The sequence below is a fragment of the Vitis vinifera genome, chromosome 11 (genome assembly GCF_030704535.1).
Source record: "Vitis vinifera cultivar Pinot Noir 40024 chromosome 11, ASM3070453v1".
Taxonomy (NCBI): Eukaryota; Viridiplantae; Streptophyta; class Magnoliopsida; order Vitales; family Vitaceae; genus Vitis; species Vitis vinifera.
The window spans coordinates 6,882,851-6,910,094 of record NC_081815.1 but is presented as its reverse complement, the minus strand read 5'-3'; the positions used below and the strand labels follow the sequence as shown (position 1 = coordinate 6,910,094).

The 27,244-nt window shown below is 37.6% G+C and overlaps 1 protein-coding gene across 2 annotated transcripts in view; it reads right to left on the bottom strand.

Moving 5' to 3' along the window:
* The window catches only part of LOC100260203 (protein ENHANCED DISEASE RESISTANCE 2), a 123,778-nt gene that overhangs the window by 3,216 nt on the left and 93,318 nt on the right, over positions 1 to 27,244 (bottom strand). The window contains exons 19-21 of one of the 2 annotated variants that reach the window (XM_010658253.3): positions 11,820 to 11,963; positions 11,638 to 11,733; positions 7,682 to 7,783 (exon numbers count right to left, since the gene is read on the bottom strand). In XM_010658253.3, coding sequence (XP_010656555.1) covers positions 7,682 to 7,783; positions 11,638 to 11,733; positions 11,820 to 11,963 — 342 coding nt within the window. Of the gene's footprint in view, positions 1 to 925; positions 7,784 to 11,637; positions 11,734 to 11,819; positions 11,964 to 27,244 lie in introns of those variants that run through there. The other variant, XM_059740697.1, reaches the window with a different exon arrangement.

Sequence of the window (27,244 nt, the reverse complement as noted above, 5' to 3'; positions counted from 1 at the left end):
TTAGGAGATTAAATTGATGAGATGGGCTGCCAACTAAGATGTATAGGGAATTTCAGCTAGTAATTTTTATCTGTGTGCATTCCCATTGTAAGATATTTTAACAAAAATGTTCCTTTATAGTTTTTATTTCAAGTTTCTTAAACCATGTGTCACAAGTTATTACATGAACACACTTGATTGACAAGACAAATTATATTGATTCAAATAAATAAAAATAGTTCAGTTCCATATTAATCCCTAGCACAAGGAATGGAATTAAGGAGAAGAACAAGAAGTCCGCTTTCTCTTCTCTTTTCTTGAATTTTATTTTGATTTTAGAATATATTTCCAAAGTAGTTTTAATTAAATGAGTACTTGTGATTCTATTTTATTTACATTTATATATTTCTATTTATTATACCATTAATATTTTATTTATTTCAAAGACATTTATTATTCATCATTTTTATATTTTTAATAAGCAAGTTTAATAAATAAGACTGCCAAAACAGCAGCAAAGTGTAGTATACAAAAGTTTATACATAGAACCCTTCAGTAAAAGAAAAGAAACAACAGGGACCCCAGCATTGGCCTCAAGACCAGCTCTACCCAACCAATAAAATGAAGAAAGGACGAACAAGATTTCTGAGGAGATTCCTTAGACAAAAAGAACAGTTAAGAAGCAGTTATTTCAGTGCTAACTCCAACAGCTCCAACCCCCTCAAAGATTTCACTGTTCCTTTCCTTTCAAATGCACCAAAATTGACTTAAAGAGGTTATTTTTTCAGGCAAGATTAAAATCACTAAATGTTTCCAAAAAATGAGATTGCAATCCAACTGCACCCAAAATATACAAGAAAAGCAACAAAAAAGGGGAAGATGACTTAAGGTCACCTACAGCTTACTCATCTACAAAATCCAGGAATCACAGATCTTTCTTGCCTGCTCAGTCTTGACCAACAGATACATACAAAGAGTTCAATGCACATAATTTTAGCTCAGAATCAGAAGTTCATCCCTCAAACTTTATCCTGTGTTGTTCTTTCCATAAGTTCTAATTTAATACTGTTTGAGGCTGATCTCCTAACTGGATGTTGCCTCCTTCCCACGAAGCAGCCATGCTGCCATTAAAACTGTACAGTAACTGACCTTGATTTAACCTGCTGAACCCAAAGACAGAAAATTCTAAAAATCACATCTCCCAAGCTAGGTCATAACACAATTGAAGATGACCGACTCTCTTTAGATTTTACCAATTAGGGAGGGACAGTGCCTCTCCTAGGAGAGAGAATAAATTGAAAGAATCCTCTCTTCACTCGTTTTCCGAGTAGAAAGTAAATTTTTAAGACATTATAGGACCCCAAACCTCCTCGCAAATACTGAATAACAGCACAAAACCCCCTAGAAATATAAGTAATTAGAAAAACTCTTGGAATCATGAGCAATTGCAAAAAATCCCTACAATTATGAGTAATTGTTAAAACACCCTTGAATTTATGAGTAATCATAAAAATATCCCTGAAAATATGCTACCATAGCCTCCTTGTTGCTGCTATCTGGAATGAGTTTGGAAACTTATACTTCACATTTTTCCAAACTACACACGATACCAAATGGGTATGCTGCCTATTCTCAACATCAAAAGACATCTACCTCGAAAAGCCTCCTAGCATGATTAGAATATCGACTTTGCTTCTCCTCCCATAATTCCATGCCACCATATCCCTACACAAGTTACTAATTTCCACCCCAAAATCACAACTCTCATTAACATAAAAGGTTTCACTAATAGATGCCAAACTACTATATCCGATCTTCACTTTCTCCACAATAGGGCACAACTCATTTCACTCAATCGGGTATTTTCCTTTTCATTCTAAACCATCCCATAAAAGATTCCTTTGAAGCATTCCAACCCTCTTACCATTGGATTAGAGATTGAAAATGCTACACAATAAGTCATTGTGCATGCAATGGAAGATAATCTCAATGGAAAGCTAAGAAAAGAAATCCAAAAACAACATAAAGTGAAAGCTTGGACATCCATTTCCATGGTCCCACCCCAAGTCGTAGGAATTAGCTTACTCTTCTACATGTCCACTTTCAAACCCAATGTTGCCTCAAAATGTTCTAATATGCAACCAAGGGAGATTTCCAACTCTAAGAGAATAAATTTCTTGATTTCAGTTTGTACATACCCACATATTTATACAAATATTCTTAGCACTAAAAAATATAAACTTTCCCAACCTAATTCTATCAAATCCCCTTGGTTACGGGATTGTCCTAATCCTCTCCTTAATGACAAAAATATACAATTATAATATTTCCTTATTACATTCTTCCACACTTCCCTTCAAGCTAGTGAACAGATGTTTTTCATTCCCAACTTGGATATATTTGCTTGAAATGTTCTATTGCTTAAACCTTTGGTGAGTATATCTACAATTTGATGGTTAGTAGATACATAAGGAGTACAAATCAACTCACTATCTAGTTTTTCCTTAATAAAATGTCTGTCTATCTCTATGTGCTTCATTCGATCATGTCGCATTGGATTATGTGCAATACTGATTACAAATTTATTATTGTAGTAAAGTCTCATTGTGCCATTCCATTTAATCTTCAAATCTTCTAAAATAATCTTCAAACATAGTAGTTCACAAACTCTTTGGGCCATTGCGCAAAATTTTGCTTTTGCACTGGACGTTGCCACCAAACTCTGTTTCTTACTTCTCCAAGTTACCAAATCCCACCAAGAAAAATGAAATACCTAGTAGTTGATCTTCTGTCAACCACAAATCCAACATAATCTGCATCTATGTAAACTTCAAATACTAGTCTCGAGTTTCGTTTAAATGGAATGCTCTTTCCTAGAGACCCCTTAAGGTATTATAGCACTCGGTTAGTAGCTTGTAGATGAACCTCTTTTGGATTGTGCATGAACTGACTAATCACACTCACAACATATGCTATATCTAGTCTTGTGTGAGAGAGATAAATGAGTCTTCCTACTAGACGTTGTTACATCTCTCTATCTACCACAACATCTTCCTCAACCTCTCCAAGCTTATGATTAGGATATATAGGTGTGCTTACTAGTTTACACACCAACTTCCTTGTTTTCTTGAGAAGGTCCGTTATATATTTCTGCTGAGAAATAAAAATTCCCTACTTAGGATGAGTAATAACTCTTCAATCTCAAACTCCTTGGTCAAGCATTGCCTCAAAGTTTCTCTCTCCTTTTCATTATTTCCTGTCACAATGATGTTGTAACTCTCCCTGAATCTAAATGTTTGATGAACAATGAATGATCTCCCTGACTTTGTCTGTATCCCATATTTTTCATTACTTTAACAAACCTTCCAAACCATGCCTTTGGAGACCGTTTTAGGCCGTATAGAGCTTTCTTCAGTTTACACACTTTTTTAGCAGCTAGATAATTTCCAAATCTAGGAGGGACTTCCATATAAATCTTTTTTTCTAGATTTCCGTTAAGAAATGCATTTTTGACATTGAACTGTTATAGATCCCAGTTATAATTTGCTGCCAATAATAACACAAAATTCTGATAGTGTTCATCTTAGCAAGTAGGGCAAATGGCTTTGATACCATGTAGAAGAAGAGTGATGGAAGGAATACAAGTCAAAAATTATTTTTCCTTTCTTTTATTTTTTCTTGAAAAATATACAAGAGCTCTTAGTTAAATAACTCTCTTGCCCATAAGGCTCAGGGAATTGTGTTAGAGCTTGATATGGGTGCTAGGTGGTCGCAATAGTGGCATCAAAGGTCCAGCACTCTTAAGTACATTGGAGGTCCAACACTCTTGATTTCCAATGATATCTACAATGTAAGGAATGCCTGTAGGAGGAGTTTTTTCTTTTTTAGCAACGATGATGGCACAATTCCTTTTTTTGTGATGAGTTTGTGACGGTGTGAGGGTGGAAGTTTGAGGGAAAGAGAAGGCCGATGGAAGGAAGGCCCAAGGGTGATGGCGAGGCTGAGACGAGTTGCGACGTGATCTCCGTGGTGCGACAAAGGTGTGAGGCAGAGATAGAAATGTCTTATAGTAGTGATGATGATGGCGTGATGACAACGACGTTTGCGATCTAGGTTTGTTGCGATGGCTTGACTCAGACAAGATGAAACCTTAAAGTTGACTCTTCTGGTCTTCAACTTGGCAATGAAGGCCAAAAAAAATTTTTCTTCTCTTCCTAAACTTAGGAGCCCAAGGCTATGATACCATGTAGAATTTAAAGAAGAATTCAAAGGTAAGAGAATAAATTTATTCCTTGATTTCAATATGTACATACCCACATATTTATACAAATATTCCTAACACAAAAAAAATAGGAACTTTCCCAGTCTAATTCTATCAAATCCCCTTGATTATGGGATTGTCCTAATCCTCTCCTTAATTACAAAAATATACAACTATAATCTTTCCTAATTACATTCTTCCACACTTATCCATTCTAAAAGCCTTTCTATTGCCCCAAATATCAATTACTAAAAGCATCCATATTATAATAAACCGAAAATGACACTATCTACAAATCCATCAATTCTAGAGCCTAAAAGGCATATCCTGATTGTAATAACCAAGTAGGTATCATAGATGCAGCATACACACAATCATGCCATATTTGATGGGATTGTTCAATATATAAGGCACTTTTGGCCTTTGAATCTGAGAATTGTAATACTTGCAGAGAAAAAGACTAGCAGTACTGCCTTGTTGAGGAAGTGTTTAAGAAGTAGAATAGGAGGAAGATTGATGGAGAACAACCTAGAGATCAATTGAAATGGAGAATGAAAGAGCATGAAGTTCTAAGGCCCTCCCTTTTTATTTGTAAAACTTTTAACCAACCCTTATATTTTATATTCCCGACTTAGAATTCTTTAAATACTATAATATTATGCTATACCTCTAAATAATCCCAAATTTCTTCTACTTTTCCATGTTTCACCCCACATTAGTAAAAGCCTTTTGAGTTACCTGGTCAAACAATAGAACTTTACTAGATTTTGTCCCAACCAAATATTTGAAAATTAAAATAAAAGAAATTGTTTGAAAATTAACAAATAAACATGTCTACACATGTGTATCTGTCCAGTTGTTTCCTTTGGGTTTTTCCATGTTAGACAATGTGTATCCTCATCTAAAGTCATTCTTGTGTCTACATCCACAAATCATAAGTATGATGCTTTTATTTTCTACTGAAACAGATTTATTTTTGGTAGGGTATAATAGAGTTAACATAAAAAAAGTTAGCAATCATGGTATGGGCAATCCAAGAGAAGATTATAATGTTTGTTACAGTCCAAAACAGGTTGGACAATCCCCGCCTGCCTAATGAACACAGGGGGGCTCTTATTCTGTTGTTAATCTTGAAGAATCTCTAGAAAGTGTGGTCCCTGTTTTAGTGTTGCACCAGTTGGCCCTTAGAGAAAAGGGTTCAGGTCCAGAAACTAGGGGTGTAAACAGGTGTGGTTGGGTCTGTTTTTGAAGAAAAAAATTAGTCAAACCAACATCATCAATTTATGTTTGAATCAAAACTGAACCGACCTTTTAGTGATGGAAAATTCAAATCAAACCAAACTTGATTAAGGTCAGTTTGGTCTAGTTTAGATGAACCGTTGGATACAAGTTAATTTAGACCTTAAGTCTAATTTGTTTTTAAAACTAATAAAAATCAACTTGGATATGAAATTCAAAATACCATTTAAATTTTTTAGCCCAAAATATAATGAATGCATTTAAAAATTAATTTGATCATAGTCCAAAAACAATGAATTATTTTCATAGAGTCTAACGTAAAAGAGGTCATAGAATATTGAACAATTATATAGAAAGTTCAGAATGTCGGTTTGGTTTGATTTTTATTGGTTTTAAGATAATGTAACTGAAAACCAAACTGACAAAGTTGGTTTTCAAGATTCTCAAACCAAACTGTACTTTATGGTTATTGAAAACTGAATCGATACGATCAGTTTTAGTTGGTTTGGATCAGTTTTTCGGTTTTACTTACACCCTTACTAGAAACTATAGACAGTCAAGAAATCTCAATCTAGGCAAACTCCAAATATCAAACCTTCAGAAAATCCTTTGGGATGACTGAAAAAATTCAAGAAGGAAATTATGGCCTTAAAAGTGATAATAGATAAGGGTTCAGCAAGCTCTGTCCCCTTCCATGAAAAGGAAAAGAAAGAGAGCAAGTTCACAAAGGAGACGGAGTTTGGAAGCTGGTTTGTTTTGTGAATTATGATAGTGGTAGAGATTTGGTTCTGGCTAATGAGGATGAAGCTAATGGTTGGTCCATTGTTAATGTTGATGAAGAAAGCTCCAAATAATTTCTTGGAGTGTGGGGTCTAAATCATTTGAGTAGGAGGATGAAGCTCTAGTGCAGGCAAAGAAACTTACAGGTTGAGTATGTGCAGGGCATTGGGGGGTGGATGACTTCTCATTGAGGAATTGCATTGCAATATTCTGAACTAAAAGTTGGTGTAGGGAGGAGGGCCTTTGAAAGATAGATGCCCATTCTTGTATGATTTAGGAGTTCGTAAAGGTGCTTGAGTGGTGGATTATGGGATGGAAGATGGAATCTCAGCTTCAGAAGAGATTTCTCTAATCAGGAGGAGGTTATGGAGTCCTTGCATTTATTGATTCCTTTCAAGGTGATAGGTGGGTTAGAGGATAAATTGATTTGGAATGTTTCTGAGAAGGGTATATTTCCAGTAAAATCATATGCTACAAGTCTTTGTTGTCAAGTGAGATATATAAAGAGATTTGCATACCAAGGAAACCCTCCAAGGTGAGGTTTCTTGTTAGATTAACTTATGAAAAGAAGTTGGACTTTGGCTAATAGGTGTTGCTTCTGCAAACAGGGCATAAAATCAGCTGAGGATATTCTTGTCCATTGCAAATGGACTCTTCATCTTTGATCCTTGGTGTTTTCTTTATTCAACATGTTCTGGTTGCTTCCTAGGTCTGCAAAGCTTCAAGACTAACTCCTTTATGTTTGTTTTGGATGATATGGAAGGAGCAACATAGAACTTTGGAACATGTTAAATGCTCACCTCTAGCAATGAAATTCTTCTTTGAAGACGTTACTTATGAACTGTAGTAGGGTCATAGGGTCTCCCAGTCTTTCCTTGATTTTGTGGATAGTTTGGGTTAAGAAAAGTGGTTCATCTGTGAATTTTGCCATTATCTTTCTTCTTTTTGGCCTCTGGGTGCCTTGCATACTTCTAGTGCATGCGAGTTGCATCCCTTCTTCCTGCTAGGCTATTTTAATATATTCTCAGAAGCTATGAGACCTACGCACTAATCTCATCCATTTATTTGCCTATAAGAAAAAAGGTCTAAAATTTCTCAAAATGTTCATCTCTAAAATGAAGAATAAGAAAAAGCAACAAAATGAGACAGTAGTACTTGAACAAAAAGCAACACCCTGACACAGTTAAAATGCCTATTTAAACTATCAAAAGCTCAAGTACATACTGCAAGAAGAACACAAGCTCATACCAGAAGAATAGTGCTTCCACAAAATAATGACAGCAAAAGGCAGAAACCTCCACTAGAAGGATCAAATAAAGCTCAAAAACCATCCACAATCTCAAGTCCATACAAGAGAGCACAGGTCCATACCAGAAGAACAGGGCTTCTTTCACAAAGTACTGAAAGCAAGAAGGCACAAACCTCTATTAAAATTGCAAGATCCACCACTATGCTTGTGACATACCCCAGGACAAGACCAATGATACTCCTTGCTACTGATGATGAGCCAATATCTACATCAATCTGCATCATAGCGGCATTTGCCAATACTTTAGTAAATTGAGGGAACAAAAGTAACAAGTAGCAAAACAAGCCATAAATGTTGTGTGGGGGTGGGGTGTGGAGCTTGCACATGGGCTCAAAACAATCAAGTGATGAAGTTTGAACTCATGGCCTCTAGTTAAACTTGACTTTGATACCATGTTAAATTACCAATTAACCTAAAAGCTTAACTGTTAGGTAGTGGGCCAACAATATATATCAAGTTTAATTGGGGTAATGCCCTAGCATGTAGGAAACATAGAATATTATCACATGAGATTCACTTCAAGCAAAGGTGAAAAGATTTAGGTGGTGTTTGTTTGGTTTTTATTTTATTTAATTCTAAATAGAACTTAAAAGTAAAAAGTGCTTAGTAGTGTTAAGTATTTGGTTGTTTGTTTTTATAATATTTTATTTCTATTAAGCATTAAAAACTAAAAAAAAACCAATATGCCACTTTTCTATTTAGAAAAAGCCAAATATTTTGGCTTTTTCTATTTAGTCAAAAACTTATAATAAGTTATAAAAAAAGTAGAAAAACAAGCAACTTAAAATCCGAAAACAAATTGCTTTCAGCAAAAAGTAATAAAAACAAGCATCCTCTTAGTCAAATGCTTAAGCATGCCTGATTCTAAGCACTACTATGGTAAAACAAAAGAAAATGAAAATATATAGGTTCCACATGACACTATCATGTATTTTTAAGACCTAGTGCTTGACGTATTACCTGCAAACAACTGAAAGAAGATTTTTTCTGAAATACAACAGCCTAACATAAAAAGCATATAGAAATTGATTCCAGGCCTAAGAGGACACTGCAAAAGAATTGGTACATGAAAATCATATACAAACTGATTTCAGGAGTAAAATAACACTGCTAAAGGACTGGTTAGTTTTGATGATTAGTGCTTCATGAGACCCAGCTCTAGCTATGGTGTAAGCCAGTTCTTGCTCAACTTTGTAGTTGAGTCAAAGCCCTGGGTCTGGTGAGAGGATGTTGAAACTACTATAGAGACCTCAGGTTTAGTTATGCTCACTAATGGAAGCCTTAGGTCTAGTTCTGGAAGCACCACTTTTCCCTTTCCAGCAGCAACCATTAGGAATTCAAATTGTTTCTAAGTTTCAAAAGAAAATTTTGTAGAAGAAGTATTTAGATAGCCAAGCCATACACTGCAACCACAAAAAGTACCTCTAGCTCTATTGATCCAAGTCATGTGAAGATGTGTGAGAGCTCACATTTTCAAGGTTCGGTAATGAAGCTTTTATCTGTACCATGGCCCTTTATAAATTTCTTCTTCCCCTTGGCATATATAAAAACCCAACCCACAATTTTGCTCAGCCTCTGCCTACATCATGCAAACCAACCCCACTTCCCTCCCTCCATATTCCACTCTAGAGAATTGAAGGCCAAACAAAGAACCTGATCTATTTTTTCATTTAGATATGAATTAGAATATAACTTAAGAAACCTTTTAACAGAACTTAAGTTAAATTCTCTAGTTTCAGTTATTCGTGGAGCCCCTGGATCTGATTAAGACAACACACATGGAGCATTATGAATTCTCACAGTGATATAATTATCATCACATCTGGAGAGACAAAGCCATAATCAAATTGGCGGAACTGAAAAGGAGCATGCTGGGCCTAGCAATAAATTGATCATGTCTATCATCAATAATACAGCTCCAATTGTTAACATCATTAATCTCTCATCTTCTAGTGAATGCTAAAAGCATCTATCATCCTGGTGAATGGACTCACTTCAGTCAAATGGGAGTAGAAAGTCAAGGAAACAACACCAAGGAGAGAACATGAAAGAGAAAAGAGAAATAGGTTAAGTGTACCTGGTTAAGACTTGTAGGATGCTTAGTCCCAAGTAGTCAAGTCAACCAGTATCAGAATAATATTTAAATTACCTAGGAAGCTTAAGACTTGTAGTACCTGGTTACTTTTACTTATTTATGTGTTTTCATTTTCTAAGGGCAGCAAGTTGTGAAGACACTGAAGTCTTATTAGGATAAATAGGAGGGACAAATAATGGAGAGAGATTTTTTGTCTTTTGCTCTAAATTTTCAATCAATGAAAATCCCTTCTTGAGAGTTTCTATAGTGGATTCTAGGTTTTCTTGGGTTAGATGTGTTCTATCCTTTTACGTTCTTGCTTTGTGTTACGTCAATAGGAATGGTTTTTTGATGGGCTATATTGGTTTAAATGGTAATGGGTATTTAATAGGAATTTGGGTTATGAATAAAGGGTATTTGTCTTTAAATGGATTGTAAATATTTGATAGGTATTTATGTTTAGATGGATAATGGGAATTTGATATAAATTGGGATTATATGAAATGGATAACGGATATTTGGGTTTGTATGAAATAAATAGGATATGAATATTAATAAAAAAATTGGAAATTAAAATGGATAGAAGCATAAAAGAAGCATATTTATCTTTTAAATATGCTTATTGAAATAAAAATAATAAAATTCTTGTTTTTTATAATTTGTTATTTTGAATATATTTGAGAGGAATAATCATGTTTATTTTTTTAAAAGACAATTCATGGTTGTATTTTTTAATGGTTGAAAATATAATTAAAATTTTAAAATATTTAATTTAAACAAACTTGTTATAAAAAAAAATTCCTTTTTTATTTTCCCATCTTTTTTTAAATAAAAAAAATATTAGTATGAGGTGATTAAATAAAAAGGTTTTAAAACTCTTTAACATTATTATAAACCATTCCAAAGGCATACTTTTATCATTATTTGAATAATGTTACAAGTAATAGAAGTTTATTTTATTAATCTTTTTTAGTCTATCCAATTGTATCTATTTCTGCAATAATTTTCATAATTTTTTAAAGAATTTTTTGAGCTTTTAAACTAGGACTTTTTTTGTATTGATCAATACTAATCTAAGATGCCAAGACCAATGTGCCTTGGGACCTCCCAAGTCAATGCCTGATACCATTACATTGAACCATGCACAAAATACAACAGAACTGCAAATTCAGGATTCAAAAATCCTTAAATACCAATTTACCCAGAGAGAGAGGGAGCGAGCAAAAGAAGAGCATTCAGAATTGCTAAAAGGGAAAGTTGTGAAGCCTGAGAGGGCAACAAATGAGAAAGAGAAAACTCTTCAAGACCACATAAAACACAATAGAACTGCAAATTGGGGATTCACAAATCTTTAAATACCAATTTGCCCATTTTGTATAGAGTGATGATACAAATTAAAACTAGAACTTATGAGATTAAGGTTAAGACTAGGAAAAAAGGTGGAAGAAGAAAGGAGAAAAAGAAAGTATAGAAAAGTTTAAAAAAGTGGAAGAAGAAAGGAGAAAAAGAAAGTACAGAAAAGTTTAGATTTGCGTAACTTCACTTGCCTATACCTCTTCACCTATTTACACTATTAACCAAGATAAAAATAACTAATATCAATTAACTAATAAATTAAATAACTCTCAAGACAATAGAATAAATTTTAACAATATGAATGCACTAAGTCATATATTGACATACACGATGAAAGTACCATAAAAATTGGGAAGAAATTTTCTTTTGTTCTTCTTCTTTACAAAAAAATAAAAATAAATAATGATAATAAAAAAAATTCTGGCACTGTAGTTAGGTAAATATGCACTTCAGAAAATAGCTAATAATAGCAATAAAGTGAAAAAGAGGAGTTCCAGAAGAACAAGAGAAAGCAAAACCAGGTGAATTCAAATTATTTGGTATTTCCAAAATAATACAGTTCAAATAAAATCTACATGGTGATAACCTGAATGAGAAGCATATAGGTAACAAAAGCAGAGGCTGTTGGGAATATATTACCTCCAGAAAATTGTCTTGTCTGAGGTATTTGCAGGTCACTGCTTTCCCCAAGAGGCAAGCTTTTGTGCCTACAGCGCGCTTGACCATCCAATAACCCTGTGCACATTAAAAATCATTAGCTACTCAATACCATGGAAACTTAGCCACAAGTATAGACTTAATACTTGAAAAAGAATTTATACCTCCACGATACTTGGAATGAGTTTGAACCTTGAATCTCGAAACATGTCAGTTCCATCCACAAATTTACCCAATAAGGAATTTTTATTCACTGGCCTGTCAGCAGCATAGTAGAGAACCAGACTATAGTTTGGTTTTGCTGGAATCTGAAACCGTAATACCAAAAATGTGATCTATTTCTGAGTGGTCAAACAGAAAAACTTAGCACACAAATATATCGAGACACAAAATTGATAAGCCTTTATAAACAATATCAGTAGGATGTCTGACTGATAATAAGTTTCGGTCAGTCAGAATTTCTTCTTGCCTTATAGATCTTCAAAAAGTATAAAATTTTTTGTTATGATAATATTATTAAGAAAATTCTGGTGACCGATTAGGTGAGTTTTCAGAATCATTTCCCCATTCCATCTTTCAATATTTGTAACATGTGATGGGGCAAGTGATTTCTCCATTTCCAATTTCCAAGTATCTTCTGAGTTATGAGAACTAGAGATTCTTTTATTTCTTCTATCTAAAACATTTCCTCTCCCTCTCCCTTACGGAATTTCAATTTCTATAGCAGCCTTTCTGATCAGGAATTGGAAGAGCTAGTGAAGAATAATTAGAACAAAAGGAATAATATTTTTCTCCCTTTTCATTCTGTAGTGACAAATGTACACTCAAGGATGAAAATATTGCAAAGTGACAAAATACCGGTTGCTGGATAATACGGAAAATTCGGGAAATATTGGATAGAGTTTGGGAAAAAATATTGATGGGATGGAAATTGAAGAAAACTCATGGATATGTTATAAAAAATTCCAAGAAATAATAAAATAAACATTAATACATATATTGAAGCTATTTTATTGAACAAAACAATATATATATTGAAAATTTTGAAGGGGAAAGACTTTTCTCTTCATTGAATTAAAAACTAAAATTAATTACATCACATAAATGGACTTGGCAAGAGTTGAGATCTCCCACAAATATTTCGACTACATTAGCTAATGAAATATAACAACTAACTCCTAAAAATATAGAAACAAACAAACTTCCCTATCTTAAACAATTTGAATTTAAAATTCAAATTTTATTAAACAGAAAAAAAAAAACTAGAAAAACTCCTAACTTTTAGCTCTAGCTAACTCCTAACTTTTTGACATACACACACAAACACACACACACACATACACACACATACACACACACACACACATATAGAGAGAGAGAAAGAAAGACTTGAAAACATATTTAACACTAAAATGATAATCTATCTAGTTTGGATGTATTTAAGGATATAAAAAGATTATGACATATGTATGCTTATTTTATAAAAATGTTTATAGTTTTAATTACAAGTTTATGTTGCTCTAATATTTAATTCCTATGCAAAAGATATAAAAAATGTTTATCAAAGAAGATTATCGTAATGGTTTTTATATTTTTAATGATAGTTAAATGGAATTTGAAAATAAGATAACTAAAATTAATTTACTCACTAAATTTTTAGTTTAATATTTCATTGTCTACATTTATATATTAAAAGGCTTAGAGACACAAAGTAAGGCATACATACATATATATATATATATATATATATATATATATAAATATTTGAGCCCAAGACGGGAAAAGTACCTTGGTAGCAAAGGGCCACTCATCCCTTGTTGGAGGGCTCAAGTTTGAGCCAAGGTACAAGCCCCCTTCTCTTTAAATTTTAAACAAGGGCACTGACATGGTGCAATTGAATTGCCAAAATATTGGTGATTAATTAGGAAAATTGCAAGAAATTCATGAAAAATCGACAGTTTATAGAAAAAAAAAAAAGGAAATCGTGATAATTTGGTAAAAATCACCAAAATTCCCATCGACTAAAATTATGGCCTTAATGTCGTTTCCAACATGCTGAAATATGAAATTTCATGACATTTCAATGATATTAGCTAAAACTTTCATCATTGTGTACACCAAAAGGTTGAGACTATAGAGCAAATAAAAAATAATAGATACTGGCCTAAAAATTATGTAATCATAGGAAATCATGGGTTAACTATACAAAAAAGGGAACTCCCTAATTTACATCCTATACATTTCATTATACAATTGGTTTTCCTTTCCAAGACTCCTCAAGTTGGTAAATAGATGCTTCATTCCTAGCTTACTTGTAATAGATAAAAATGAGTGAGCCGTAAGTCCTTTTATTAATATATTATCGAGTTGACTACTTGTAGAAATATGGGTAATGTAAATCAGTTCACTCTCAAATTTTTGTATGATAAAATGTCAATCCACTTCCTCATAATTAGTGTGATCATGTTGGACTAAATTATAGGCAATATTTATTGCTAATTTATTATCACAACAAAGTCTTATTAGTCCTTGCTCATTAGTTCTAAGGTTAGTGAGGACAATCATTATCCAAATGAGCTCGCATATCTTATGTACCATGGCTTTAAACTCTACCTCTAGATTTGATCTAGCCACCACTTATAGCTTTTGACTTCTTCGAGTAATGAAATTTCCTTCAAAGAAAGTACAATACTCTGATGTTTCTGATGTTGAACCTATGGTTCTTGAGCTAAAGCTTCTCTCTATTTACAATAAAAAAGTCATGGGGGAATGTAGAGCTGTTAGGGGTGGAAGAAGTCGGTTTGTGGTGGGTCCAAATCCTTTGAGATTCTGGTCGAGGATTTGGGAGGAAAGCTGAAAAGTTGTATTTGGGAGAGAAGTAGAGGTATCTCCTCTTAGATTAGATTCGGGGAGGCTAGTCTACGTTGCTTACTGGAAGGTGTTGAAGCCTGTTGTAGAGAGATTGATGATCAAAGTTGGGTTATTGGCTAGATGGAGGGAAACAGGAAGTTTAGAATGGAGCGTCGGTTGAATAAGGCAGGAAGGTTCATTCTATGTGTTGAAAGAGAGAGAGAGAGAGAAAACCTTAATTCTCATTCATATTGTTGACTTCTTACAATAGAGAAATATATATACAAGGCTAGGTTGAACTAACTACCATATATGTGACCTATATTAAGAAAGGAAAGAAAAATTGTACACTATAAATACATTATATTCAACACTCCCCCTCAAGCTGGAGCATATATGTCATATGCACCAAACTTGTTACAAATGTATTTAATCCTAGGACCTTTGAGAGATTTAGTGAAGATGTCTGCTAGTTGATCATTTGAATTAACAAAACTTGTAGCAACACACCCTGATGCGATCTTCTCTCTAATGAAGTGATAGTCAACTTCCATATGCTTGGTCCTTTCATGAAAGACTGGATTGGATGCAATATGTTATGCGGCCTGATTGTCACAACCTAGCTTTATCTGTTCATCTTTTCCAAATCTCAATTCTTGAAGGAGTTGCCTCAACCATATGAGTTCACATGTTGCCAAAGCCATAGCTCGATATTCAGCTTCGGCGCTTGATCTGGCCCCTACATCTTGTTTCTTACTCTTCCAAGATATTAAGTTACCTCTAATAAAAACACAATACCCTGAGGTGGAACGCCTATCTGAGGGTGAACCAGCCCAGTTTGCATCTATGTAATCAACAATTTGGGTATGACACATAGCTGTCATGGAGAGAAATAAGCAAACATAAACAATCTTGGCAACAGGAGAGAAGGTGTCACCATAGTCACAACCATAAATCTGAGTATAACCTTTAGCAACCAAGCGAGCCTTAAGGCGATCAACCTGACCATCAGGACCAACCTTAACAGTGTAGACCCAACAACATCCAATTGTAGATTTACCAAGAGGTAAAGAAACAAGATCCCATGTGCCATTGGAGTGCAGAGCAACCATCTCATCAACCATTGCTTGTTGCCACCCAGGATGAGAAAGTGTCTCACTTGTGCTCTTAGGAAGAGAAATAGAGGATAAAGTAGAGACAAAGACAAAATAGGATGAAGATAATTGATGGTAGCTCAAAAAATTATAAATAGGATGAGGATTACGAGTAGATCGATTACTTTTCCGAAGAGCAATAGGCAAATGGTCAGTAGATGATAGGGTCAGGGTAGGAGAAATCGGTGGGACAGGAGGTGAGTCATCAGGTACCTCAGCTGAAAAAAGAGAAGGAGTAATAGCACGATGTCGACGACGATAAACTGAAGAGGACAACAGAGCGCATCTGAAGGGGGGGGGGGGGGATATATAGGAAAGTGGCAATACTTCAAAAATGGGAAGAGATTCAGAGGATGAGAAGAATGGAGAGTCCTCAAAGAAGGTGACATCAGCGGAGAGAAAATAACGATGAGTGTCAGGGGAATAACAACGATAACCCTTTTGAAGTCGAGAGTATCCCAAGAAGATGCATTTTGTAGCCTTGGCGAAGAGCTTGTCCTATCCAGGTGTGAGAGTATGAACAAAACAAGTACAACCAAAGACACGAAGAGGAAGGAAATAAAGAGGTTGGGTAGGAAAAAGGAAGGAATGAGGGATTTGGTCATGTAATATAGATGAGGGCATACGATTAATCAAGTAACAGGCTGTAAGAACAATATCCTCCCAAAAACGAAAAGGAACATGACTATGGAGAAGGAGGGTACGAGCTGTCTCAACAAGATGTCGATTTTTACGTTTAGCAACCCCATTTTGTTGAGGAGTATGAGCACAAGATGACTGATGGAGGATCCCATGTTGGGACATAAAAGAAGTAAAGGGTGTAGAAAAATATTCCCGAGCATTGTCACTGCGTAACACTCAAATAGAAACATTGAATTGTGTTTGGATTTCAGCATAAAATTTCTGGAAAATAAAGAATAACTCAGCTCAATTTTTCATTAAAAATAACCAAGTACATCTTGAATAGTTATCAATGAAAGTGACAAAATACTGAAATCCTAAAGTAGACGCGGTCCGACATGGACCCTAAACATCAGTGTGGACAAGTTCAAAAGGAGACTTTGTCCGATTATTCAAACGCTTTGGGAACGAGACACGAGTATGTTTCCCAAGCTAACACGACTCACACGCAAACGACGACAAAGTGGAAAAACGAGGGATCATCTTCTGGAACTTGGAGAGACTAGGATGACCCCAGACAACTGTGAATGAGAAGAGGAGCATCGGTGGAAATGCAAGCTGCAGGAGATGAAGGTGATGTGAGGGATAGAGGCCTTGAGACTCACGCCCTATGCCAATCGTCTTCCCCGTACTCATGTCCTGCAAGATCACAAATTTATCAAAAAAAGTGATAGAACAGTTAAGAGTGCGAGTTATTTTGCTAATGGAAATAAGATTAAAGGGACATTCAGGGGCATAAAGGACAAAATGGAGAGGTAGGGAAGGGAGAGGATGAGCCAAACCAATACCTTTAGCCATAGTTTGGGAACCATTAGCTAAAGTAACAATAGGTAAGGCAGAGGTAGTAGTAATAGAGGAGAAAATGTGTTAATTACCAGAGATATGATCAAATGCTCCAGAATCTAGAATCCACGGGCCAAGAGAAGGAGACTGAGTAAAACATACAGAGACATTACCAGTTTGGGCAACAGAAGTTGATGTGGCTATCTGATATCGGAGATAGGCATCATAATCACTACCAATAAGGGTGATACTTTGAGATGTGGAGCTTGCAGTGGAGTCACGTCGAGATACCAGAGGATTAGATGACTGAGCAATGTGGGCAGTGCAAGGAGGCCGTCCATGTAACTGATAGCAACAATCTTGAGTGTGACCAAACTTATTACAATAGGTGCACTGAGGACGTTGTCTTCGACCCCGATTGCCACTACGTCCTCCTCGAGAGTTAGTCTGAGAGGCTAACACAGATGAATCTAAAAGACCATCAGTCGACAAGGTTTGAGTAGAAGAGAGGTGTAAGAGACGAGCAAACACATCATCTAATGATGGTACTGATGGACTAGCAAGAATCTGATCTCGGACAGACTCTAGATCTTGACGGAGGCCAATGAGGGTTAACACCATAAAGAACTTGTCAACCTGTATTTGTTGAGCTTCAGCACCATTAGTGAAGGGCATGAAAGTTAAGAACTCCTCCTTAAGAGACGCAATCCGGCCAATATAAGTAAACAGATCCATGTCCTGCTGTCTCACATGAACAATATCAGAAACCACCTTATAAAATCGTTGAATATCATTCGTGTATAATCCTTTAGCCTGAGTCCAAAATTTAAAGCAGGTTTTGTAGGCACGAAGATGATATAAAATTTTGGGATCAACAGATTGCCATAATACGCTGCATAATTATGCATCGATTTTCTTCCATTGCACTTTGTCAACATCAGGTATAACATCCTCAGGTGTAACAAGATGATCCTCATAACCTTGTCTCATAAACCAAAGTTCCATGGACGCTGACTAGGAGAGATAATTCTCACTACCAATCAATTGTTCCTATGTGATAGAAGGAGATTTAGAGATGACAAATGTAAAAATAGGATTTTTAGTCGCCATATCAACTTCACCTGAGATTGAATCACGTTTGGATCGAAGAGAGCCCTAAAGGGAGGTCGGATCATAGCTATGGAAGAAGAACCTAGTATGTCGGGACCCAAACAAAGGAGAAAAGTGACTGGAGATGAAGAAGAGGCCTTCCCAAGGCACACACAAGTCTCGGCCAAGGAAGGGAGCTGCTGTCGGAGGCTGAAAGAAGACCCGCGGAGGCTGAAATGCCAAAAAAAATGGAGAAGCAGGGTTTGGAGAGAACTGACGGAGGCTTAGAAGTGCAAGACGGCGCTGGACGAGCCTGCTGGTAGAAGCTCGACACCAGAAAGTGGGCCACGCGCCGGCGTGTGGGATTCAAGCTGCCGGAGAAAAGTAGCGCGTGGGAGGCGCGTGGATCGGTTTTTGGCTCTGGTGCTTTGAGAAAAGTTGCAGATATCCTCTTTGCGCTCCTGATGATGTGGTCGGTGTTGGAAAATATCGCCGAAAAAATGTTGACGGTGATGAGGGTTTTCTGACCACGATATGACTGACCGGAAAGCTTTGGGAGATGGAAAAGGTGACCGGAATGAAACACAGTCAGTGGATGGATTCTCGAAATTAATTACACGGGTAAACCAGAAAGAATAAAGTTTTCTCACTTGGCTCTGATACCATGTTGAAAGAGAGAGAGAGAAAACCTTAATTCTCATTCATATTGTTGACTTCGTACAATAGAGAAATATATATACAAGGCTAGGTTGAACTAACTACCATATATGTGACCTATATTAAGAAAGGAAAGAAAGATTGTACACTATAAATACATTATATTCAACACTATGTTCTGTTCGTGATCTTGAAGCTAAAAAATACAGTATTATTTTTCCTGAAGGGAAGGGACAGGCTAGTGGTTGGAATTCTCTGGCCGTAAGGTTGAGAGGCCTTGGAGTGATCCCGTCAGAAGGTTTAAAGTTTACCAATATGCTAGAGGTTTCGTTGAAGTTGAAGGGAGTTCCGAAGGTTCTGTGGAAAGAAAAGAGGGTAGAGACGAAGTCATTTGCAGATGCTGCTAAGTCGACCCCGAGAAGGGTAGGTGAGTCAGTTTGGTTAGAGGTAGGGGAAAGAGAGGTGTGTGGAAGGTTAGATCAGATGAGACAGTGTCTGGTAGGAAGGTGGGGTATATTTTCAGCTCCATTACCTGAGTTGGAATATGTAAGGAGTTGGACTTGTCAGAATTGGGAGGTTAAGGGGAAACTGAAGGTTGCTGTGTTAGGTAGGGGGCTCCTCCTGTTTGATTTTGATTTGCCTTACGAGGTTGAGCGTGTTCTAGCCAGAGGCAAAATAAGCATAAAGGAAAATTTTATTATTTTGGATAAATGGAATCCGGAGGTGGGGTGTTCCTGCAAGAAATCCAATGCTGATGAGGCTTGGGTAAGGGTGGTCGGGCTCCCACTCCATCTGTGGAGTTTTGAGGTGTTTAAAAGAATCAGAGATGGGTGCGGAGGTTTTGTTGCAGTGGATGAAGATACCAGATCTTTGACTGAGTTGCAGTGGGCTTGGATTCTGGTAAAGCGTGTGGAAAGGGAGGTCCTTAACTCTGCTCATATAGTTTTGGGGTTGGGATGCCATTCTCTCCAGCTGTGGTGGGAATCTCCATCTTGGTTCACATAGGTGGTGCTAGCAGGAAGCTTCTCTAAGAAGGGCGGCTCAAGGTTAGGAGAAGAAATTGGCGAAGCTTAATGTGTTGTTTGTTGTGGGAGTCAAAGGGAGAAGGTGGAGCAGTTGAGGACGCAGATGGAGGTACAGGATGTGTCGCTTGTTGGAGGTAACCCATCCACCCTTTCTGTTGAGGCCTCTAGAGAAGAGACTGATGAGAGGGGGGTAGGGTAGGTGGTTCAGTAAACCTAGTGGGAGGGGGTAGGGAGACCTCATCCTTCAGTTTGGACACCCTAGGCTTTGGGCCGGAAGGCCTTTGTAGTGGGCCTAATGTTTTATTATTCGGGAAGGCCCAGGGTCCTTGTCATGTGAGCCATGAGGATTTGGGCCGTGTTTCAAGGCCCATTCACTTAAATGGTCTTTAAAGATGCAGTGAGGGCGAATCGGGTGTGGGCTTTGGGTCTGTTGGAACTGACGCAAAAGGAGAAAGGGCATTTTATGGGGATGAGGCTCCAGTCTCTCTACCTAGAGCTTGAAGCGAGCAGTTGTTCTCCAAAGATAGAGGCGCTGGTGGAGATGCAAGCGGAGATGACGACCCCCTCGTAGGGTTGTCGAGGGAGGTGTTGCCGTTGATGACCTCTCAGATGACGGAAAAGGGAGGTTTTGACTAACGAAGCGCTTTGCGAAGAGGCATCCAGGTACGTCAATCGTCGTTTTTTCCCTATGGGGGGTCGAGAACTCTCTTCTTCTACTCCTGATCTTGGACGAGTTGTGTTGAATGAAGGGTCTTTCGGCGGTTTGGCTTCCGTGGTTAACAGAGAAGAGTAGATCCCGCTGAGAATCATCCCGACTAATGGTACCAATGGGGAGTTGGTCTCTAAGGGGGAGAAGTCTGTGGTTGGAGAAGGCGTGGGGGGTGAGTTTGAGGGGTTGCTACAGGATATGGAAGGGAAAGGTTGTCGATGGGACGACAACTGCTTGGCGATGTTTAGTAAGTTTCTGGGTTTTTCTACAAAAGGTTTTGAAGGTGAAATCTTGAATCTGTTCTTAAGGACCAAGAGAAGAAGAGAGCAAAATCTTAAGGGATCGTCAGGGTCCACTAAGTTTGATCGCGAATTGAAAAAAATAGAGTGGTCCATTAATTATAATGGTGCGAGAAAGGAGAATTCTCTGGTTAGAGAAGGCGGGGCCAGATTCTCGACCATTAGAAGAAGCTAAAGATTCTATCATGGAATGTTAGAAGGGCCAATGATAGAAATAAAAGGAAGGTAATTAAGGCCCTAATCAGGTCGCAAAGAGTGGATGTGGTGTGTTTGCAGGAGACTAAAATTCAAGATATGTCTCAGGGGGTTGTTCACAGTCTTGATGTGGGAAGATTCTTAGGTTGGGGAGCAGTGAGTGCACGGGGAGTAGCTGGTGGGGTGGTAGTCTTTTGGGATAAGAGAGTTTTGGAGTTAGTAGATATGGAAGTGGGTCTTTTCTCAATTTCGTGTCGCTTTAAGAACTGCGAGGATGGGTTCTTGTGGATCTTCACGGGGGTCTACGGACCTACATTGAAAAGTTATAGAGAACTTTTTTAGGAAGAGTTAGGTGTCATTCGAGGGTTGTGGTTTGATCCTTGGTGTATTGGTGGGGACTTTAACATGATTAGATTTCCCAGCGAACATAGCAGAGAAGGAAGATTGTCTGAATCCATGAGAAGATTTTCGGAGGTGATTGATGAGTTGGCTTCAAGAGATCTGCCTCTTCAGGGGGGGCCTTTTATGTGGAGTGGAGGGTTGAATGGTCAATTCAGGTCTAGACTAGATCGTTTTCTGATTTCGGAGGATTGAGAGAATCATTTTAGTGGGGTGTCTCAATGTACTCTCCCAAGGCCGGTGTCTGATCACTTCCCAATTCTGTTAGATGGGGGTGGTGTGAGGAGAGGTCCAATTCCGTTTCGTTTTGAGAATATGTGGTTGAAGGAGGAGGGCTTTAAGGAGCTGTTTAGGGGTTGGTGGCAAGGTTTCAACTACAGTGGGTCTTATAGTTTTATCCTGACAGAAAAATTCTCTAAAAATCAAGTTGAAGAATTGGAATAAGGAAGTTTTTGGTAAAGTGGGGGTTAACATGAGGATGGCTCTGGACAAAGTGTCTTTTTGGGATGATTAGGAGCGGCAGAGAGTCTTAAATGAGCAAGAGTTAAGAGGTTAGAAAGGAGGCCAAGGAGGACTTCAAGAAGTGGGCGTTTATGGAGGAAATCTCGTGGAGACAGAAATCAAGAGAAACGTGGTTGAAGGAAGGCGGTAAGAATACAGGATTCTTTCATAAGATGACAAATTCTAATAGAAGGAGGAATTGTTTGAAAAAAATTAAAGTTGATGGAATCTGGCTTTCAGAAGATCAAGAAATTCAAAGGGGTGTGGTGAGGGCCTATCAGAATCTGTTATCGAATCCTGGTGGCTAGCACCCTAGTATGAACAGTTTGGAGTTTGACAGAATTGGGGAAGAGGAGGCAGCCAGGATGGAGGAGATGTTTTCTATGGAAGAGGTGTTTTTGGCTCTTTTAGAGTTGAATGGGGACAAGGCTCCTAGTCCGGATGGTTTTCCCATTGCTTTTTGGTAGTTTTGCTAGGACTTTGTCAAAGATGAGCTAATGGGATTTTTCAAGGATTTTTTTGAGAGGGGTAAATTTGTTAGAAGTCTAAACACCACTTTCCTGGTTTTAATCCCTAAGAAAGGCGGGGCTGATGATTTATGCGACTATAGACCCATTAGTTAGGTGGGAGGTCTGTACAAGCTTCTCGCCTAGGTCCTAGCTAATAGGTTAAAGAAGGTAGTGAGTAAGGTGGTGTCTCCTACCCAAAATGCTTTTGTTGAAGGAAGACAAATCCTTGATACTGCGTTAATTGCTAATGAGGTCATAAACTCGTTGCTGAAATGGGATGAATCAGGTGTGTTGTGTAAATTGGACTTAGAGAAGGCTTACGATCATATTAACTGGGATTTTCTGCTGACAGTGATGCAAAAAATGGGTTTTGGGGAGAAATGGGCTGTTTGGATCAGGTGGTGCATCTCCACTGCTTCTTTTTCAGTTTTGATTAACGGATCGCCTTCGGGTTTTTTCCAGAGCACTAGGGGGTTAAGGCAAGAGGATCCCCTTTCCCCTTACTTATTTGTTTTAGGGATGGAGGCCTTAAATTGCCTCATTAACAGAGCAGTTAGGGAGGGTTTCCTTACCGATTACAGGATAAGGAGAACGGGTGGCAGTGGGATCCAAGTGTCTCATCTACTGTTTGCTGATGACACGTTGGTTTTTTGTGAGGATTCCCAAGAGAAAATGGCTTTTCTAAGCTTGCTGTTAATGTGGTTTGAAGTCATTTCCGGTCTGAGCATCAATTTGAATAAGAGTGAACTTCTGCCGGTGGGAAGAGTAGAGAGCGTTGAGGTTTTGGCTGCTGAACTGGGTTGCAAAGTGGGATCTCTCCCTTCCACTTATTTAGGGCTCCTTAAGGTGCTCCTCATAAGTCGGTGGCAGTGTGGGATGGTGTGGAAGAGAGGATGCGGAAGAGACTTGCCTTGTGGAAGAGGCAGTTCATTTCCAAGGGGGGGAGATTCACTCTCATTTGGAGCACGTTGGTTAGCATGCCGATCTATCTCATGTCCTTATTGCGTATGCCAAGAGTTGTTAGATTGAGGCTTGAGAAAATCCAAAGGGATTTCCTTTGGGGTGGGGGAGCGTTGGAGAAGAGGCCCCATCTTGTAAAGTGGGTTGTGGTTTGTTCCCATAAAAAGAAGGGCGGTTTGGGGATTAGAAATCTTTCTATTCTCAATAGGGCCCTTTTGTGCAAATGGAGTTGGCGCTTTGCGGTTGAAAGGGAGTCCTTTTGGAAGCTTATTATTAGTAGGAAGTTTGGGGAAGAAGGTGGAGGGTGGATTTCTCGTGAGGTTAGGGAGGGCTATGGGGTGGGGTTTTGGAAGGAAATTAGAAAGGAAGGTCTTCTGTTGTTTAAAAATGTTTCCTTCGCTGTGGGGGATGCTAGAAGGGTGAGATTTTGGAAGGACATATGGTGCAAAAATATTTCCCTGTGTGAGGTTTTTCCTTCTTTGTTTGCCTTAGTGGTCTCTCAAGATGCGTGGGTAGTAGATTGTTGGGATTCTGTGGGGGATTGGGGAGGGGGGTTGGATTCCCTGTTTCTCTAGATCCTTTAATGATTGGGAGGTGGAGGCGGTGGAGAGGCTCCTCTCGACCCTTCAAGGAAAGAGGCTAGTTGCTAGGTTGGAGGATAGAGTGTTGTGGAAAGCTTCGAAGAATGGGATTTTTTCTGTAAAATCCCTTTATAATACTCTTGAATCTAGTTGTGCAGTCCCGTTTCCATGGAGCATCATTTGGAGCCCTTGTGTGCCTACAAAGGTGGGTTTTTTTTTGCTTGGGAAGCTTCTTGGGGGAAGCTTCTAACCTAAAATCAACTCAAGAGGAGGGGCTGGATTTTAGCAAACAGGTGCTTCTTGTGTTGTGATGAAGAGGAGATGATAAATCACATCCTTATTCATTGCCCCAAGACGAGGGTTTTGTGGGATTTTGTGTTTTCTTTGTTTGGTGTTAATTGGGTCCTCCCGCTTATGGTTAGACAATCTAATAGGATGGTCCGCTTCCTTTGTGGATAAGAAACGTGGAAAGGCTTGGCGGGTAGCTGCTCTTTGTTTATTTTGGACGGTTTGGAAAGAAAGAAACATGATAGTTTTTGATAATGAGGTTTTGTCGATTCAAAGAATGAAAAATTCTTTTGTTTGTAATATCTTTTCTTGGGCTAAGTTTTGTTTAGATGGAGGACCCTATTCTTTAATTAATTTTGTTGATTGGTTGGGTTCTAGTTGAGGGCTGGTGAGTGTTTGCCTTTTTGTGTGCTTTTTGTATTTTGGCTTCTCGTGTATACTCCCTGTATGCTTCGGGTGCTTTTTAGCTCCCTTTTTTAAATAAAGTTTCTGTGGTTTTATCTATAAAAAAGAAACTACTATGATGTTGACCTTCAATCTATAACCGAACTTGCCCAATCAACGTCCATTCTTTCAATTTTCTGAAGAGAATGCCTTTTCTAGGTGTTGTTTTCAGATACCCAAGCACTCTACGGATTGCATCCATGTGTATCTATTTGGATGAGTGCATAAACTGACTTAACACACCCACTATATAAGTTATATCCAATCTAGTGTATGACAAGTAGATTAATTTCCCTACTACAAGTTGCTATCTACCATGATCCACTGATGCATCTTCCTTACTTGGTGAAAATTAAAAGGCTATTATAGCTACTAACCAAGTAGACTAAAACCAAGTTACTCCAAACAACGTTAGAGCCAAGATTTCTTAAGGAAAAATCTAGGAAAAACCCTTTGCATAAGCTGAAACCAGAAAGTTCCAGTTAATCACTTTATTTATTTATTTTTCCTGGATAATCATCAAAAGTCCTTACAATTAGTAAGTTCTTCCCTTTTATAATGATAAACCTCAACTACTTTTTGAAGGTTTCCAAGACATAATTAGTAACCTTTAATAACAAAAAACTAACCTTTTGACTTCTAATTTAATAATAAACTTTTCCCATGCAAACCTTTGATATTTTTGAAGTTGCCATAAATTGTCTATTAATGACTGTATCATTCTCTCCTCCTAAGAAGAAGCTTGTTCTCGAGTTTGGTGCTACTGGAAACCTCTTTTACATTCTCACCAGTGTACGGATATAAATCTGAAATGTTGAATGTTGAATCTATTCCCATATGTTTTGGCAGATCAACCACATAAGCATTCTCCTCAATCTTCTTGATGATTTTTTAGGGTCCTATCTTTCTTTTACTTAGCTTGGAATAAGAGCCAACTGAAAATCTTTCCATGTGTAGTTACACCATCATGTCGCCTTCTTGAAAGCTTTGGCTACATCTCTTTTGATCTGCATATTTCTTATACTTTGCATTCGACTCCTTAATCTTCAATCTGATTTCTTCATACAGTTTTTTCATTAAGTCAGCCATGTTTTCACCATTTAAGCTATTTCTTCCCATTTCTGGTAAAGGAGCTAAATCATAAAGATGCATTGGTTGCTTCCCATAAATAACTTCAAAAGGACTTTTGCCTATAGTTTGATTCTTGGAATAGTTATAAGCAAATTCTGCTTGTGCAGCCACAACTTCCCATTGCTTAGGATTTTCTCCAACCAGACACCTCAATAAATCACCCAAACTTCTATTGACAACCTCAGTTTATCCATTTGTTTGAGGATGATAGGAAGTCCTATACTGTAGCCTAGTTCCAAACTTCTTCCATAAAGTTGTCCAAAAATGAGAAAGAAACTTGAAGTCTCGATCTGAGGTGATTGATTTTGGAACTCCATGCAATCGCACCACCTCTCTAAAGTAGAGATTTGCTATATTTGATGCATCCATAGTCTTATTGTAACAAATGAAATGAGCCATTTTTTAAAATCTATCAACCACCATAAAGACGGAATCCATTCCCCGTTGACTTCTAGGCAATCCCACCACAAAGTCCACATTTACATCTTCCCAAGGAGCTATAGGAACCGGTAGTAGAGCATACAAACCTGTATTTTGAACTTTTCCCTTTGATTCTTGGCATGTTTGACATCTTTTAACAAATTTGTAAACATCCCTCCTCATTTTTGGCCAAAAAAACTTCTGTTCAATCATAGCATATGTCTTATCTTGCCCAAAATGTCCTCCTAAGCTTCCACCATGCATGTCTTGAATGATCTTTTCCCTTAAAAAACAATCTAGAGCACAAATTTGATTCCCTTTGATTAGGAAGCCATCATGCAACGAATACTTTCGTGGCTGCCTATTAGTATAATCCTTCCAAATTGAACCAAAGAAAGGGTCACTAGGATAAAAATCCTTAAGAGAATCAAAACTGGAGAAGAATGAAATTAGAAAGTCATAGCTGTATGATATTGTAATTGGAAAGTGAATTAGGACAATCCCGTAAACAAAGGGATTTGATGTAACTAGGTTAGGAAGGTTACTAATTTTGGTGTTAGGAATATGTGTATATTTATATGGGTCACTATACAAATTAAAATGAATCGAGAAAAAGAATTCTATACCTTTTATTCTCTCTCTCTCTTCTTTTACATGGTATTAGAGCCTTAGGCTTGTGAATCTAGGAAGAGAAGAAGTTTCTTTGGCCTTCATTTTCAAGTTTAAAGTTCAATGTTGACCTTCATTGTTGACCTTTAAAGGTTTCTTTTGTCTGAATCGTGCCCCTTTTGCAATAGAAAGTGCATCATGGGTTTTCTTCAGTGTCACGACCTCACAGTGCCGTCATCACATCGTTGCCTTCACCTTTGTGCCATCCTCATGCCTTTGATTTTCTTGTGCTGGTGAAATTCCAC